At 46.2% G+C, this 16,367-nt stretch overlaps 2 protein-coding genes across 3 annotated transcripts in view; one reads left to right on the plus strand and one right to left on the minus strand.

Annotated features, from left to right (window-relative positions):
* The first annotated feature begins 87 nt into the window (after positions 1–87).
* Positions 88–5,434, plus strand: anapc7 (anaphase promoting complex subunit 7). The gene is made up of 11 exons (XM_069701610.1): positions 88–335; positions 1,556–1,742; positions 2,003–2,122; positions 2,512–2,623; positions 2,769–2,922; positions 3,034–3,176; positions 3,285–3,402; positions 3,535–3,731; positions 3,830–4,054; positions 4,175–4,325; positions 4,434–5,434. Exons 1-11 carry the CDS (start codon positions 235–237, stop codon positions 4,621–4,623), a joined length of 1,698 nt encoding a protein of 565 aa, XP_069557711.1. The 5' UTR covers positions 88–234; the 3' UTR covers positions 4,624–5,434.
* Positions 5,435–5,475: 41 nt separating this feature from the next.
* Positions 5,476–16,367, minus strand: part of atp2a2a (ATPase sarcoplasmic/endoplasmic reticulum Ca2+ transporting 2a) — a 31,686-nt gene continuing 20,794 nt past the window's right edge. Inside the window, exons 9-21 of one of the 2 annotated variants that reach the window (XM_069701609.1) lie at positions 15,274–15,362; positions 15,067–15,169; positions 14,304–14,435; positions 14,084–14,203; positions 13,776–13,994; positions 13,345–13,680; positions 12,373–12,593; positions 12,002–12,204; positions 11,192–11,277; positions 10,954–11,087; positions 10,686–10,803; positions 8,455–8,575; positions 5,476–6,295 (exon numbers count right to left, since the gene is read on the minus strand). In XM_069701609.1, the coding sequence (XP_069557710.1) occupies positions 6,282–6,295; positions 8,455–8,575; positions 10,686–10,803; positions 10,954–11,087; positions 11,192–11,277; positions 12,002–12,204; positions 12,373–12,593; positions 13,345–13,680; positions 13,776–13,994; positions 14,084–14,203; positions 14,304–14,435; positions 15,067–15,169; positions 15,274–15,362 (1,896 nt within the window). In that variant the 3' untranslated portion in view covers positions 5,476–6,281. Of the gene's footprint in view, positions 6,296–8,232; positions 8,576–10,685; positions 10,804–10,953; positions 11,088–11,191; positions 11,278–12,001; positions 12,205–12,372; positions 12,594–13,344; positions 13,681–13,775; positions 13,995–14,083; positions 14,204–14,303; positions 14,436–15,066; positions 15,170–15,273; positions 15,363–16,367 lie in introns of those variants that run through there. The other variant, XM_069701608.1, reaches the window with a different exon arrangement.

A 16,367-nucleotide genomic window follows, 5' to 3' on the forward strand; every position in this document is an offset into this window, starting at 1 on the left:
ATTTTCCTGAGAAAGATGTCGTATTTATAAAGCGTGGCGTTGTCTAAAATACGAGCTTTTGTGGAGTACTCGAACGCATCAACATGCGGAAGGAAGGTTATTCGGCGCCATATTTAATACAGCGGATTGCTTGCTAACGTTTAGCTGTTCCCGAGCCCCAAACTTTTATCTCTGAGACGGAAACCTCAAGACGAGTTCCCCTCGACATCATCCAAAAAAAATAAATAAAAAAAAATGAACGTCATAGATCATGTGCGGGACATGGCCGCCGCCGGCCTTCACTCCAACGTCCGGATACTGAGCAGTTTGTTGCTGACGATGAGCAATAACAATCCGTAAGTAAAATGTCGGGAGCCGGGATCCGTCTAATTCGTGGAGAGCGAGCGACAACATTCACGGCTGGTAACGCAGCTTTTTGGTGTAAAAAAAAAAAAAAAAAAATCCTCAATCCTCAAGGAACTGCGTTGATAAGAGTTTAATTTACATATTAGGGGTGGACACGGTGTCCCTTACCCCCCTCCCCTCCCCTCCCCTCCCCGAGAGATACACCCACAGTCCGGATTCGGGTGCTATTAGCATTTAGCTCGGAATATTATGATGTCACTTTTATATCGTTATTACTCCTTTACAATCTTAATAATCACTGTGTGATGGATTTTAAATGTTTTTGTTTACCGTTTTGTGTTTATTATTATTGTTGTTGTTGTTGTTGTTGTTGTTGTTGTGGTCTATAAAGCACTGCATAGATTCCATGTTATTCTATTAATCCCACAGTGGGGGTGGCGGTGGGGGGGGGGGTCGTCACGGCAGCATAGAAAAGACAATGTGAACAAATTTACACGTACTTAATATATCTAAATAAGATGGATTAAAACAAATTATTAGTTTGGAAGGAGAAAAAAATAAGAGCAATGAATATATATTTATATATATATACATATACACACACACACACACACACAGAGAGAGACTGTATACACAAAAGCAAATGAAATTAAAATAAATAAATACAGCTTGGAGGATGAACTGGGAAGTGACAGGTGCTCTTGGAGTGAAAAATGAAACGCCCGAACGGCCAAAATAGGTTTCTGATCAGCTGCTACCTTTTTGTTATGAAGCATCCATCCATCCAGACCCTCCTCGGGTCGCCCGCTGGTCTCCTTCCTCGTCCCCAGAGTCGGCACACAACAACGGAGAAAGAAAGCGGAGTTCAGGTTTTTAAGCTCCACACATCCGGAACGAGGTCGCAGGAAGCCGCAGGTCCGCCGCAACTCCTCGGGCTGCTTTAAATCAGGACTGAAGACTTGATTTGAGGATGTCTTAAACTGCGCTGTAACTTTGGTCACTTTTTAAAAAAAAATTTTTTTTAGCTTGCTTGTTCTTAATTGTTTTTAAATGTCTTTTTTGTTGTTGTTGTTGTTGTTGTTGCTTTATGTTTTGATGGTTTTTATGTGAAAGCACTGTGAATTGCCTTTTTTTGTTGAAATGTGCTCTACAAATAAACTCGCCTTTTATAAAGGAGATTTTGTTGTTGTTGTTGTTGTTGATTTTTCAGAGAGGTGTTCTCGCCGGCCCAGAAGTACCAGCTGCTGGTTTACCACGCCGACGCCATCTTCCACGACAAGGAATACCGCAACGCCGCCTGCAAATACAGCATGGCGCTGCAGCAGAAGAAGGTGCTCAGCAAAACGTCGAAGGTTCGCACCTCCGCGGGCGGAGCCGCCGCCAACATGCAGGCACAGGTGCGTTCACCGGCATCCAACCACAGATCGTGAAGCGGTGGCTGATATTTTTCACCTTCGAGGGACGCTAATATTTCCCTTTTATTTATTTTTTTACTTGCATTTCCAGTAAATATATATATATATATATGTCTAAAACTGAGGCGTGAATATTTTTAATAGAAAGTGACGATTTAAAGCCTGAAAGAGAACCCCCCCCCCCCCCCCCCCGCTGACCTTGTGAGTTCATTTGACGTTGAACCCCGACTGTTGTCTTTCAGAGTTTACCATCAGAGATCGAGGTGAAGTACAAGATAGCCGAGTGCTACACCATTTTGAAACTGGATAAAGACGCCATCGCGGTGCTCGACGGGATTCCGTCCCGACAGAGGACCCCGAAGGTAAACGGCCGCTCTCCGTTTGTTCACGTCACTGTTTTTAATTCAGGCTTCTTTTATTTATTTATTTTTTTGTTTTTGTTTTTGAATGCAGACCAAGGAATGGACCCAAACGTTTTTTTTGGGGGGTCTCGGTTATTAATCGGTGATTTATTTTCATTATGTTTTGAGAAAAATAAAAGCAAAAGTTCAAGATGGGTTTTACTTTGATAAATTCTGCTTTCAGCCTAAAAACACAAAAGTTGTATTACTGTTGTCGTAAATGATGACACGTAGTGAGAAAATAATTTTTTTTAAAGTAACATTTTCTATTAACGCGGCCCGTTTTTAGCCTTTCAAGCTTCCACCGGGCGCCGTGGTAACCGGATGTCGTTGTTCTTTGTTCGCCTCAGATCAACATGATGCTGGCTAACCTGTACAGGAAAGCCGGACAGGAGCGCTCTGCGGTGACGAGCTACAAAGAGGTGCTGCGACAGTGTCCCCTCGCCCTGGACGCCATCATCGGTAAGATCTTCCTCCGGGACTTTAGGAACCCGACGAGCAGCACCGAACCTGCGGAGACACGTTCTCGCAACATTTCTGCTCGGTTTTAGTGCCTCACCTCCTCCAGTAGATCAGTATTTTTATTTTGTATTTTCCTCTCCTCTAGGACTTCTGTCTCTGTCAGTCAAAGGAGCCGAGGTGGCGTCCATGACGGTGGACGTGATCCAGAGCCTCCCCAACCTGGACTGGCTCTCCGTTTGGATCAAAGCGTACGCCTTCATCCACGCGGGGGACAATCAGAGAGCCATTAACACCATCTGGTGAGCAGAGCGCCGATACGTCACGCAAACTGTTCATTTTGGTTTTTTAAAGGTGACGGTCTGTTCATTTACCCCCCCCCAAAAAAAAACAACAACAACTCCTCGTTTCAGCTCCCTGGAGAAGAAGTCTCTGCTGCGGGACAACGTGGACCTCCTGGTGAGCCTGGCGGACGTCTATTTCAGGGCAGGCGACACCAAGAACGCCATTCTCAAGTTTGAACAAGCCCAGATGCTGGACCCGTACCTCATCAAAGGTGTGTCACGGGACATGTTACATATTTATTGGTTGAATGACGTCAGTCAAAGATGTAAAAAAAAAAAAAAAAATACGATGCTCATCGGGCTTTTGCTTGCGCTTGCAGGGATGGATGTGTACGGCTACCTGATGGCTCGCGAGGGACACCTGGAGGACGTCGAAGTCCTGGGAGGACGTTTGTTCAACATATCCGACCAGCACGCCGAGCCCTGGGTGATCTCCGGGTGAGCGGACGATCTCAGAATCGAGGGGTGGGGGGGGGGGGGATTAAAATAATAATCTGCTCCGTGAAACGTCATCGACTTTAAATTCCCTTTGAACCTGTCTGTTTTTTGTGTTGGTTTTTTTTCCTCAAGCTGTCACAGCTTTTATAGCAAGCGGTACTCGAGGGCCCTCTACCTGGGGGCCAAGGCCATCCAGCTGAACAGCAACAGCGTGCAGGCTCTCCTCCTGAAGGGGGCGGCGCTGAGAAACATGGGCCGAGTCCAGGAGGCCATCATCCACTTCAGAGAGGCCATGCGTTTGGCTCCCTGCCGCCTCGACTGCTACGAAGGCCAGTTTGCGTTTGTAACGCCGTCCTTTTATTTTTTTTTGCGTTTTGTGTTTCTTGTTCAGCTTTCATTTAATTAACGTGGATATTAATAACTGCAGGTCTGATCGACTGTTACCTGGCGTCCAACGGGATCCGAGAGGCCATGGGGATGGCGAACAACATCTACAAGACTCTGGGGTCCAACGCGCAGACTCTGACCATCCTGGCCACCGTGTGCCTGGAAGACCCCGTGACTCAGGAGAAAGCCAAAACCCTGCTGGACAAAGCGCTGGCCCAGAGACCCGACTACACCAAGGCTGTGGTGAAGAAGGCCGAGCTGCTCAGTACGTTTTCGTTTGCTTTAATCTGCCTTTTTTTTTAAAAAACAAAAAAAACCCAGTTTTCTTTGACTTCACTCACAGATGGGATAAAACAGCGTGTGTGTGTGTTTTTTGTTTGTGAAGGTCGTGAACAGAAGTACGAAGAAGGGATCGCTCTCCTGCGGAACGCCTTGGCCAATCAGAGCGACTGTGTCCTGCACAGGATGCTGGGAGATTTCCTGGTCGCCGTCAACGATTACCAAGAAGCCATGGACCAGTACAGCATAGCGTTAAGGTGAAAAGATGTGACAACGCATGTGGACACTAAAGATGAGTGTTTTTTTTTTTTTATATATATATATATTTTTATATATAACACTCGGTTTGTGTTTCGCGTCTTCAGTTTGGATCCCAACGACCAGAAGTCTTTAGAAGGCATGCAGAAGATGGAGAAGGAGGAGAGTCCCACGGACGCCACGGTGGAGCTGGACGGCGACGACATGGAGGGCAGCGGCGAGGACGGCGACCTGGAGGGCAGCGACAGCGAGGCGGCGCAGTGGGCCGACCAGGAGCAGTGGTTCGGGATGCAGTGACCCCTCGCCCCTCTCGGATCAGAGGGGTCAGAGGTCACCACCGAGCGACCGACGCTGCCATCTTTTAAAAAGACGACGCAGCTCCGACACGGAACTGAAAAGATGAGCTGACGCTCGACGAGACTTCGGTGCTTCCCATCGACCCGCAGCCGTTTCAGACCCCGACGCCGTTTTCGTCAGCTGCTCGGCGAGGTCACTGCGGGTTCCCTCGTACACACAAAGCTCTACATCACAGCCTCAAATTCAAACCTAGGTTTAAAAACAAAATTTAAAAAAATATCAAGACACCACGACGGTCCACTGTAGTGAGAGATGTCGATGCAGTTTCTTTTTTTTCTTTTCTCTTGGCTGGCAGTCAGTGCAATATACACGTTAGAATTCAATTCAGCATATACAAGCGAGCATCAAGGAATCTTTTTATTTGCGAAGTAGATAAACACTGAAGCAGTTGACAATTGGCCAAAAAAAAAATCAACCGGAAAATCAGGTTCAGGCCAAAAATGACCGGAGTTATCTTCGACGTGTGTTACAGGAGCATCTGGGAAAGAGTTTTATGATTTTTGCTTTTTTTGTTTTGACTGTCGGGCGGCGGCGCGTCTCCGTCTGTGCGAACAACTTCTGCCACATGGGAAATTGTGTCATGTTATGTACATGTTTATATTGTGTGTTGCCTTTCCGTATCAAAAAAAAAAAAAATAATAATAATAACCCCCATTACTCACTCATTACTTTTCTCTCATTTCAAGACAAATGTTTATAGTATTTTGTACATATTTTTAAAATGTAAAAATAAAACTATTAAACACCCTGACTTCACACGTGTCGGTCACGCCGAGACAGCAGGAGAAACGCTTCATGTATGACAGTTTTATTTACCTGAAACCAAAGTTCATGTGATACATCGTACAATCATCTCTGAAAATACAGTACAGCAGTTTGGAGGAAGAAAAAAAACAAAAAAAACAACCTACGCCAGTGGAGGGACATCCCGCCTGTTGTCATGGCAACACATGCTGCAAATCGCTGCACGTCCGCCTTCCCAAATCTGGCTCCAGAAACATGTCGCAAGTTTTTTTTTAAATTTGTATTTCATATCTCTCCCCCTCTCCCCCCCCAAAAGAAAGTTTTTCCTTCGGAAAGATGAAGTGTGTTTTTGAGCTTATTTAACATTTGTACTATCTTGACGAGATCTAATCTATTTACCGATACTATACATCGTCTATTACAGAAGTCTGATGGCTGACTCGAGCGGACATGCACCACGGAGTAGATGTACACCTGGCTGTACACGGTACTAAGATCTTAGTCTAACAAGATGACGCGAGGATTTCCTATTATAATCTGAGGTTCTTCATGCAGGAGGATGGAAGGACTGATGAGGCGGGACCGGCTAGTTTCCCATCGTACATTCATTTATGGCTATAAAAAAAAAATATATATATATATATATATATATATAAAAAAAAAAACGATGTATGAATTTGTACGAGCTCATGTCGTTGTATCACTTAAAAGTGCAGCTCTTGTAAGATGTGTTGCTGCTGGCTGCTGCTGCCTGCCCCCCTCCCCCCCAAAAAAACAACAACAACATGCACAACACGAAAAAAAACAAACAAACAAAAGGTTTCTGCAGGGGAATTTAGAGTTGACGTTGGGGCTTACTTGGCCTTTGCTGCAAAGAAAAGAGAGGAAGAAATAAATCAATGGACTCGCCAAAATAAAAGCTTCGCAGCAGCGACAAATAATTCACATTCGTCAGAACAGAGCGATATATATATATATAAAACTTATATATATATATATATATATAAAACTTATATATGTTTTATATATACATATATAAAAAAGGCCATGCAGTGGGGCAAGCAGAAGATTAAAATAAAAATGACATTAATACATACAACACCATGTCTGGTAATGGTGTAAAGGGGGAGGGGCACTTAAATGTCAATCATTTCTGCCAAAAAAAACCAACATGCTGCCGTCATGTCTACGATAAAAAAAAATATATATAACCGGCACCAGTGACACTGAGCCTGCTTCAAAATGCAACAACAACAAAAACAAGTATTCCTATCTGTACTCAGTGTGGCACTTGGTGACATTAAAAGGCATTTAAAAACAAAATCTCAAAAGTTTACTCCTCGTTTGTACCATTTTAAAAGTATTGAAATAAAAAGGAAAAACTACATTGAAACATGAGGAGCCAAACAGAGAAACCAGAGAGCGCCGGCGTTGTAGTCGTGAAGTTGGCATGCAGGTCGAAGTGAACTCACTCTGCAGGTAAACGGGTGGAAGGCGTTGGAAGAAACAACAGTTAGCTCTCAAACAAAATTAAAATAAATAAAAACAAATACAAATCAGAGCACTTCACTGGCCTGGGTTTGTTGTTATTATTATTATTGGAGCAGGCATGCAGAAAAAGACCACGCGTTAAAGTAAACTAGTGTACATGTGAGGAGCGTTTGGACGGCAAACCCCTCCCAAAAAAAAACCAAAAATTCAAAATAAAATAAAATAAAAAAAATGTCTAGAGATTCTACTTTGTGTGCTATGTACAGATTCAACAGCTCCCGTTAAAACTGTCCATGTTGTGCTCAGTTGATACGACAAACAGCTGCTTGGGTGCCTTTTTCTTTTCTTTTACATATTCAAGTACAGTATGTGCACATTTTTACAGACATCAGAAAGATTACCGCGACTAAGATGCGAAATGAAAGGCTGAAGTGTCTCAAATTGAACCCCCCCCCCTCCCCCAAAAAAAGAAGTGTTTTTCTTTTCTTCAAGTAAATAAATTTAACAGGCTGTATAAAAAAAGAAAAAAAAAGGAATAAAAAAAAAAACATCTGAATCAAACTGGAAACATCTCTTCTTCCCTCAAATAAGAAGAGAAAAAGATATATATTAAAAATAAACATGAAAATGCGTGTGAGGGTTTTTCGTCTCGACTGCAAAACAAATTAGTGCTTACCTCGACACTTTCAATGATAATATGTGAAATGGTCGTTTTTAGACGCAGGGGTGGTCGTTATTAACAGCATTGAGGTAGCTGTGCTCTGCCTACCGCAGAAAATAATGAACGTGGAGGCATGACGAAGGTGATTCATCACGCCGGGGGGAGGGGGAGGGAAAAAATATATATATATTAAATATGAAAAGTTTCTGCCCCAGGAATTAGTATTTTGTACTACACGGTTCTCGGGATTATATCCTCTCTCCCCCCACCACCCCCAACACACACAGCTCCCCCCCCCCCCCTCTCCCCCGAAAAAAAATTACAAAATATTACGTCGTTATAAAATAGTGTAAATTCTCTGTACAGCTCGACACACTCGTCTCCGACAACGTGGGCTTCTCTAACTGTTCACAACGGGGGGTGGGGGGTCAAAAAGTGTGATGGTGAAATAAAAACCTTAAAATGTCATATGTCAGTCAGTAAAATATGACAAATCCTCCCCCTCCCCCTCCTAGAAAAAAACAAACAAACAAACAACCAAAACATAAATCAGTGAACTTAATACAAACGATCCGTTAAGTTGTTCCGAGTTAAAGTAACTGTGTTAGATGTGATTGTGATTGTGTGTGTGTGTGTGTGTGTGTGTGTGTGTGTGTGTGTGTGTTAATGTCCACGTCACACCGGTGCACGGGAGTGGGTGGCGGGGAGGGAAGGGGGCGGAGTCAGTCAGGGCCACGGCACGGCGGACATGTTAGTGTCGGTGCTGTAGATCCACAGCAGCAGGGGCAGCGAGACGGCCACGAAGGGCCAGGAGATGCCCTCGGCGCATGCGGACAGGGAGCGGCCCTTGGCGGCGGGCCGCTCCAGCTGTTTACCGAAGTCCAGGTAGTTCCGGGCCAAGAACTTCAGCAGCTCGTCCAGCAGGATGACGGGCAGCGAGATCTTCAGCACCATCATCCACTGGGTCGTGTCCAGAGGGGTGATCTGGAAGATGACCTGAGACAGAGAGGAGGATGAGGAGGATGAGGAGGGGATTTCGCCTCCGACTATTTTTTTTTTTTTTTTAATTTTTTTAATAGAATATTTCCATTTGGAGGCGCATTACCGCCCCCTTCTGACGGGAGTAACGCATTACAACCAGGCACCGGTGAAAAAACACAAACGGGGGAAATAAGGAAGAACGAGTCGCATTTACTAATATATTTTGGAGGTTAAAACGACTATTTGAATATTTAAAATTTGAAATTGACCACATCCAACCAGAGGATTTTAAAGGACTGTTACAGCATGAGCAACAGCTGAGAGAGACTGAACTCCAGAAGGTTCACATCCTACCAGGTGAGCTCTACAGGAGCACGTTCAGCTTTTGTACTTTATTTTTATTTATTTTTTTTCCCACTGGGCAAGAGTTGCCGATAGCTCCTGGCACGATGTTTTGGTATCACTTCTGATATTAAAAGTAAAAAGTGGGAGAGCGAATCGTCACACTGCGTCTCCGTATATGAGACACGGGACGTCCTGCACAAATTCTCCGAACTACTTTAGCAGCTTCAATTTCTTTTATTCCCGCCGGACGACTCGATTAACCCCTCGAACTACGAGGCTATTTTCAGGGTAATTTCACTTCCTTCAATTTGAAGCTCGTAACTCGGTCATTATCGGGGCAAACCATTTATGCTATATTTTGTTTTTTTTTCAGGACAGCCTCGGCTATCCGAATCTTTCATCATTTAATTGGATAACACTTAGACATTTTTTATATCGGCCTTCATATCGAGGTAAAATATATTGTCAGTAGAGATGTATCTTGATATGCCGTATGGGAAGTGATCGGGACTGGCGGCATAATTCATTTAAGAGAAGTGGGGATGGACGCAGAGTGCCATGGTTACATGTCATGGCAGCTTCACGTAGCGTCACTATAGCAACGGCGTTAAGAGGGTACTATCTGCAGTGGAAAACGAAATCCAGAAAAGACAGGAGTCAGCTGTGAGTAGAGTCGAGCTGATGTGGGTGGAGCCAGGAGACAGCTAGCTTAGCATAAAGAGTGGAAACGGGGGCAAACACCTAGCCTAGCTCTGTCATCCCACTGTGACCTGCCGCGTAATGGCAGAACACCCCAACATATCTTTATATAATACTTGTGAAAATGTATTTTATTTTCTAACTTGGAAGTACAGTGAACCCTCGCTATAACGCGGTTCACTTTTCGCGGTCTCGCTACTTCACGGATTTGCATCGTGCATTGTGTTCTGCATTCTGATTGGCTAAACAGTCTCTCCGCTTCTTCTCTACCTGTTTGTCAATAACGTTGCGGTTTAATATGTACACGTACGTAAAACAGCTTGCCAAATTAAAAATAATCGATGGTGGCATGTCGGTTTATAAGAATCTTTTTGCCCAGAAGAAAAAAGAGCGACAACAACTACCGATAACTATGTTCTTCTCTCGAAAAACCACACCTGCACCGCCGGCTTTAGAAGAAAGAACCGCTGCAGAGCGGAGTCAGGATGCAGCGGCTCAGTCAGAAGAGCCGTGAAATACACGAGTCACTATTTGTCCGACTGTACTTTGTACTTTGTATTTGTTTTCATAATCATTTTTCATTTCCTCCCGTTCTAATCCAATGACTCGGGTCGCAGTGGGGCGGTGCCGATCTCAGCAATTTGAAGCCTTCAGTTCGTATTGATGATTAAAATTATTATTTTACAGTACAGTAGTTATTTGTTAAAAAAAACACATTTATACAGTACTTTTATTTGTTAAACAAATGCTTGGGCTTGTAAAAAGGTTTTGTTCTTTGGTTTCAATGTATTATGGAGTATTTCATTGTATAATAATTGTAAAAAAAATAAAGGTTCCTACTTCACGGATTTCACCTATCGCGGTCTCTATTTGGAACGTAACCCCCGCGATAAACGAGGGTTCACTGTATTGACCCTCTATTTCATTTCCATGTCTGTAATGAAGCCAAATGGCCACTAGAGGGCGGAAAACAACCACATAAAGCCTTTCAGCAGCGGCAGCCGGCTGATTTTTGGGAGTTTTGATAATGAGGGACATAAAGTCATCGCTGCATAAACAGGTTGTGTAAAAAAAGACTCACCGGCAGCGGCTCCACATAGAGGATGAGGAAGTGCAGAGACATGGAGAGGCAGATGGCCCCCAGCAGCCAAACGTTCTCCCAGGGAGGCATCCGCAGCAGGGACTGGTTCTCCGACAGGCTGGACACCGGAGGAGGGAACACAGATGGTGGTTCAGATATACAGTTCGTCCTTCACCGTCTGACTGCAAATGAGCTTCGTGGCCGCTCTTTAAAAACAATCAAATAAAACAAAAACAAAAAAACAAAAACAAAAAAACGCCGCGTTCACCTGTTCAGAGCGTTGCACATCTCGATGGTGACGAGCACGGACAGGGCCATGGTCATCGGGTAGGGCGACTCGAACACGTGGCAGTCCAAGCCGTCGAAGTCCGGGTTGTCTGGGGCGCACTGCAGGAAGTGGCTCTGTAGGGGGAAGGAGGTGGGGGGGGAGAAAGGAGGTTTAAGGGGGCGGGGGGAGGCGTGGAGATGAAGGGGAGAGGGGCGTTCACTGAAACAGGAAAACTCACCAGCTGGTACACGGTGAGCTGCGGTCCGTCTTCGGAGACGGTGAACCACCAGGCGGCGGCGCCCACGGTGGCGGCGCCCACGTAGCCTGGGGAAGCAAGAGACACGGAAACGACGTCATCACGCACACAAACGGCAGATTACTTCAACGGCAAATGTAGAATTGTCATTTAATTTGCAACATAATGTTGTTTTTACATTATTACGTTATACGTCGAACCATTTCGGCGAAATCGCGTTGTTGTTGTTTTTTTGGTCGCTCTGAGCACCCGTACCGAAACACCGCGGATAGTCGCGTACTTACCGTCCGGAATTTAACACGACACGGTGCCGATATCCTAAAAATACACGAGTCCATCGATGTCTCTTTTCATCGGATATCTCACTTACAGCCAGACGGAGCTCGCTGAGCGGTTTAGTGTTTCTACGTTCTGTACTTACTCAGTTTGAGAATCGATTTCTAGAAAGCAATAAAACGGACTAGATCTCGTCTCTGTTGCTAGGGTCGTTGCTAAGGGTCGGACTACTCCATCGATCTACTGACGCGACTGATTGTTTCCCAGTTCTTAGTCACGCGTGTTGCCATGGAAACGGAGATCGGACTAACAAATAGTTTTACATTTTTGAGAGCGAATTGAACACATTTATATTACAAGTTGTTGTTGTTTTTTTGTCCGTAACTTGTTGTATAATCTTATTGTTACACTCGAGGGTGGTGCTTTAACGTCACTATCGCTTATTTAAAGATTTGAAGTGCTACTTTTGTATACAAAAAACAAAACAAAACCACAACAGTGAACCTGTCAACTAACATCCGATGGCCAGGTATCTGAAGAAGAGCCAGCCGGAGATCAGGGGCTCCTTGGCGCTGCGAGGAGGCTTCTCCATGATGTCCAGGTCGGGGGGGTTGAAGCCCAGCGCGGTGGCGGGGAGGCCGTCCGTCACCAGGTTGACCCACAGCAGCTGAACCGGGATCAGAGCCTCGGGGAAGCCCAGCGCCGCGGTGAGGAAGATGCTGTCAGGAGGAATGACTCCAATTAGAAGCGCTTAACGACCCACCGGAGCTAAAGCGAGCCGTTACGTGACTTTACTGCTCCGGGCATATTGCTCCCCGTCCCAGAATCAGCAGTCAAAAATGAGATTAAAAGCAGCAAAGGGCCCTCGTGTCGTGCAGGACGCTCACCAGACGACCTCGCCCACGTTGGAGGAGATGAGGTATCTAATGAACTGCTTCATGTTGTTGTAAATGGCCCGGCCTTCTTCCACGGCGGCCACGATGGAGGAGAAGTTGTCGTCGGCGAGGACCATCTCCGAGGCCGACTTGGCCACGGCGGTGCCGGAGCCCATGGCGATGCCGATCTCCGCCTTCTTCAAGGCCGGCGCGTCGTTCACTCCGTCACCGGTCTGCAGGCGGACAAACGTTTATGTCAGAGAGAGCAGCGTCCCGTTTATCTGTAGGCTAACCGAACCGCTTATGTTTCCTCGCAGTTTTCATAGAAAAAGGAGGATTTTACGCCCGTTTATTTTTTTTATGGCGACTGGAAAAAAAAAAAAACCTCTGTAAAGTGTCAAAAAATGGTATCAAACGGAGCGTTTTTGCAGAAATATACGCGATTTCTGTCACTCGTTTTTCCACAGATGAGCGTTAAAGAGAGTTAAAAAACAAAAACTTCAAATAAGGGTAAGACGCTGCCGCTCGTCACTTTCACCAATCGCAGTGAGGGCGGAGCCTCAAAGAACCTGACACATCATGTCGTTTTCACCTCAGACAGACGGAGAGACGTGACCCTCTCGGGAATTTGTGTCTTTCCTTGAAATGAAAGCACTTCAAACGGTGTCCTGCTCAAACTGAAGTACTCGTTGAACTTCAGCTCTCGATACAAAACGATTGTTCACGCCGACATGTTTCCTCGCACACGAACATCTCATGATTCTCCTCCGGGGCGAGGACTCGACTCCGTGCTGACATTTTTACACTCGGTGTTTGTCGGTAACACGAACTATCTGTAAAAACGAGCTACTTTCGACACGTAAACGAACCTTCCCTTCCCTTTTTCAGCTGAAAAAACCCCCCCCGAAACCGTCGACCTCGCCTTTACGTGGTCGACACAGCTCCTGTTCAGTGACAACCAGAAATGGATTTCGGACTTCATACCATGGCGGTGATCTCGTCGAATCCCTGCAGGAACTCGATGATCTTGGACTTGTGCGAGGGCTCGACGCGGGCGAAGCAGCGCGCGCGAGTCACGGCCTCCCGCTGGGCGTACGGCGTCAGCTCGTCGAACTCGCGCCCGGTGTAGGCCATGTTCTCCACGTTGTCGTCCTCGGTCAGGATGCCGATGCGGCGGCAGATCGCCACGGCCGTGCCCTTGTTGTCGCCGGTGATCATGATGACGCGGATGCCGGCCTGCCGGCACAGCGTGATGGCGGCGGCCACCTCCTGCCTCGGAGGGTCCAGCATGCCGACGCAGCCGACGAAGGTCAGGTCGCACTGGACGCAGGGAGACAGAAGACGTGACGTCGAGAAGACACCCCCTCCTACCCCCAAAAGAAAAAAAATCAAAAGAGCAGACGCCGACAACTCACCTCGTACTCGGCGAATTTGGCGGCGTCGGTCAGTATCATGTCCTCCATTTTGGGCGGGCTGTCTCGTGTGGCCAGAGCCAAACACCGGAGGGTGTCGCGGCCGGTGCCGTAGTCCCGGATGACGGACATGATCTTCTCCTTGATGCCGTGGCTGAGGGGAACTTTGCTGTTGCCCACTCTGACGTGAGTGCACCTCTCGATGACGCCCTCCGGCGCCCCCTAGGGAGGAACAAGGGAGGCGTCAGATATTCACCCCGTCGCGGGAAAAAGAGCCGACACAAGAAGACGCGCTCGAGTCTTCAAAGTACCTTCACAAACATCTTGCCCATGGAGGAGCGGGACTTGTTGGGGGTGCAGTACACGGACATGGACTTCCTGTCCCGGGAGAACTCCAGGGTGAACTCCTTCCTCATCAGCTGCTTGATCACCTGATTACGACAGAAGCGCAGACGGTGAGAAAACCTGCCGAGTCGGTTCGAGCGGTCGAGGGGAAAAATGTGCAGCGACGGGAGCGGAGCTGTCACTCACCGAGTTGCAGGCGTTGGCTCTGTCGATCTTGGACAGGCCCTCGACTTCGTTGTCGAAGACGTTCATCTTCTCCACCAGACAGGTCAGCGCCGTCTCTGTGGCCTCGCCGACCTTCTCGTACACGCCCTTCACCTGGGACAGCGGGGGGAAAACATTCACGGTCATAAGCTTCTCCTCTGCGATGGAATCTTTTTAAGTTTGTCCACTGAGATTATTTCACTCCGATTCACAAGTATAACCGTGTGAAAAAGGACTCGTGTTGTTGACCGACGATACACAAATTTCTCTGATGTTTTTGCATTTTGTCGGACATGTTGTCCTTTTGTTAAAACTCACAACTCTGAAGTCTGATAATCCCAAAATGGGAACTTTCCCACGTCCTCAACTGCACGATTTGGACCACGAAAATGTGGACTATATCCAACTTCATGGTTTTTTTTGCCTCTGAATCAACAAAAGTGGCTCCTTTTGAACAAATGTTTATTAGTTTAGTATGAAGTGTCACCGCAACGATTTTATTCAGTTTTGACATCCTATTTAAAAGATGCCATTGACCTTTGAGGTTAATATCAATATTAGGGAGTAAAAAATTATTCGGATATCGATGTATTTGGGTAATATTCTTCTTATATGGTACATACAGTAAACATAATGAATGTATCTGAGTGCATGTGAGTATTTGTGTGGATCTTAATACCCATGTACCCCGTGTATGTGCATTTACACTATATAAAGTAAGTAAAGTAAGAAGCAGGCTGCCGACCTCGTTGAAGTCCAGAGAGGAGTCGTTGCAGAGGGCGCAGATGGTGGCCAGTTCAACCAAGGCGTCGTACTGGGAGCTCCTCACCGCTTTCTCATCGTGGTACCTGAGGACGAGCGGGTTTTTTTTTTTAACGTGAATATAACGACACGCGTTCCAGCTTTCACCTGGACGGAGAAGCTGTAAAAAATGTTTTTAAAAAGTACTCACACGTCTCCCTCGGGCGCGTAAGTCGATCCCGTGATGGTGAACTCCGACAGGGAGCAGCCGTCACCTTCGACTTTGTCGAGGACGAACATCTGGAAAAATAAAATGAAAAAGCAGGACAAAAAAATAACTAAATAAGCGATTTCATTTTTCTTCAAAAGCAGACGTCATTCGATCGTTTCAAGTGTTCGAGTCGACTGCCGGTTTCTTTACCGACACAGCAGGCGGCAGCACAAACCGGCCCCGAGTGAGCCCTTGTTTTATTTTTTTGTTAAAGACGGCACATTAGCCTGCAGTGTTACGGAGGAGCAGGCCGGGTGGCCCGCTGCCTGATGTGAGAGAAGGGTGTTTAGTTCCCCTCAGTCAGTAAACAGAGGAGACTGCCAGGGAGTAAAAGAGAGAGAGAGAGAGAGAGAGAGAGGGAGAGAGAGAGAGAGAGAGAAGCTGAGCGCCGAAAGGAAGAAGCTGGAGAGCCGGGCCAGCTCCCGGAGGAAGCTTTGATCGTGTCACACACACACACACACACACACACACACACACACACACACACACACACACACACACACACACACACACACACACACACACACACACACACACACACACACACACACACACACACACACACACACACACACACACACAAACACAGGAGGACAAACAGTTTGTACACACAACGCCAGTCAGGGATTGGTTATATCAGGAAAATGGATGATGACAATCAGTCAAGCCCTCCTCCAGCCACCAGCCAACCCCTCGAGGTCCCGGTTCTGCCTCTTTCTGATAGATCTGGAGCAAATGGATGTTCCTTCACTTATTTCTGGAGCAATAGTTACGTAAAAAAAAAAATTAATTAAAATGATCACGCAGTGATGGATCACGGACTGTTTGGTAAGGAGGACGTCCAATCAGAGAAAAAGAAGAAGACAAGGGAGCCTCATCGTTACTATTTCAGCCATTAAGCTTAATGTTGTGATCATTTTTTTCTAAATAAATAAATCCACGCATTACACTTAAACTTTTTGTGACGAGGCAGGAGTGTAACTTGGCACGCCTCTTTACAGGCTTTTGTTTGCATGTCCTGACTGCAAATCTTT

Source organism: Brachyistius frenatus, unplaced genomic scaffold (genome assembly GCF_029030835.1).
Source record: "Brachyistius frenatus isolate BFR_SWC_R1_liver_20210118 unplaced genomic scaffold, ASM2903083v1 Contig_37, whole genome shotgun sequence".
Classification (NCBI taxonomy): Eukaryota; Metazoa; Chordata; class Actinopteri; family Embiotocidae; genus Brachyistius; species Brachyistius frenatus.